The sequence below is a fragment of the Emiliania huxleyi genome (assembly GCF_000372725.1).
Source record: "Emiliania huxleyi CCMP1516 unplaced genomic scaffold EMIHUscaffold_3660, whole genome shotgun sequence".
Taxonomy (NCBI): domain Eukaryota; phylum Haptophyta; order Isochrysidales; family Noelaerhabdaceae; genus Emiliania; species Emiliania huxleyi.
The window spans coordinates 1-1317 of NW_005199227.1; the positions used below are offsets into that span (position 1 = coordinate 1).

At 59.5% G+C, this 1317-nt stretch overlaps 1 protein-coding gene across 1 annotated transcript; it reads right to left on the bottom strand.

Moving 5' to 3' along the window:
- Positions 1-221: 221 nt before the first annotated feature.
- EMIHUDRAFT_255606 (hypothetical protein) lies at positions 222-761 on the bottom strand (the record flags this gene model as incomplete). The annotated part of the gene is made up of 1 exon (XM_005772075.1): positions 222-761. The coding sequence occupies one exon, from the start codon at positions 759-761 to the stop codon at positions 222-224; it is 540 nt and encodes a 179-aa protein (XP_005772132.1).
- Positions 762-1317: the final 556 nt, after the last annotated feature.

Genomic DNA, 1317 nt, shown 5'->3' on the forward strand with positions numbered 1-1317 from the left:
ATAGTAAAATGGACGCACGTTTATACCCCTTCTTATGAAAGAATTTCGTCTGCAAAAAAGCAAGTGCACGTGTAGTATGGCCCGTTCGTACCGCGTCCCGTCTGTGCCCCCGAAGAGTGTTTGTCCCTAAGAACAGTACCTTGGGCCAGAGTAGTCCGGGCCTGCTTCCTGCTGAAGCAGCTCCCTCTCGCTATCGCCCCTAAGTTGAGTGAGGCTCTACTCTACACGCGCATTCGGCCGCTCTCAAACACACGGCGAAACCCTCGACCAAGTGCGCGCACGAGCGGGGTCGACCAGGGAAGCAAGGTCACCTGCAGCACCGCAAAGCCATGCCCCAGCTGCGGCCCGTGCTTCGCCTCGAGCGCCTCCAGCAGTGCCGCCTGGCCCGCGAGGCCCATCCGATTAAATGGGGCGTTCACATGACACCTCTGACCCGCAGCCGGGAGGGCAGCCGCGAGTGCCATCGCGCCATCGGCACCCACGTCGCAGCCCCACACGTCTAGCGAACGCGACGGCTTGCCCATCGCGAGCGTCGTTGCTAGCGCCGCGGCTCCGTTGTCGCCGATGGGCGTCCAGCTGACGTTGAGCAAATGCAGCGTCGGCGCCACACCGCGACGGAACACGTCGCAGAGCGCGACGACACCACGCGCGCCGTAGCGGTTTACCGCAATGGAGAGGTTCTTAAGGTGGTAGCAAACCCTTGGCGCACGCATATCTTGGATGGCCGGCATGGGGCCTGAGGCGTCGCCCATGCTTGCCATGTGCAAGTAGATGGTAGAATGCACTAATAGGCACGTCGCGCAAGGTCGGGATCGCAAGTTATGCCCGCATCAAGCGCCGGTTCAGAGTCGTCCAGAGTCGTGGCACACACGCTGTGGCAGGCCGTGTAGCCACTGAGATGGCCTTATGACGACCCCATTTCGACATTGTCCCTAAGGCCTCTGCTCATGAGCTCCATGCGGGAATGACTGGCTCAACCAACTGATCACAAATTCCCACGATATCTCACAAAGCGCCAAAAGTCTTCATCGTGACAGCATAATTTGATGACTTCGATGTTGCAGAGAGAATTTGTGATCAGTTGGTTGAGCCAGTCATTCCTGCATGGAGCTCATGAGCAGAGGCCTTAGGGACGATGTCGAAATGGGGTCGTCATAAGGCCATCTGGGCAACCACACCGTCCGCCGTCCAGCACAATCGCCAGGGTGGCGAGCGCCGCACACAGCACTGTTCGTGCCGCGATCACGAGAGACGCGTGGTCACAAGCGCATCTAGCGCGTCGTTTGATACTGTCTGTCGGTCCCGGGTAGCCTCGGG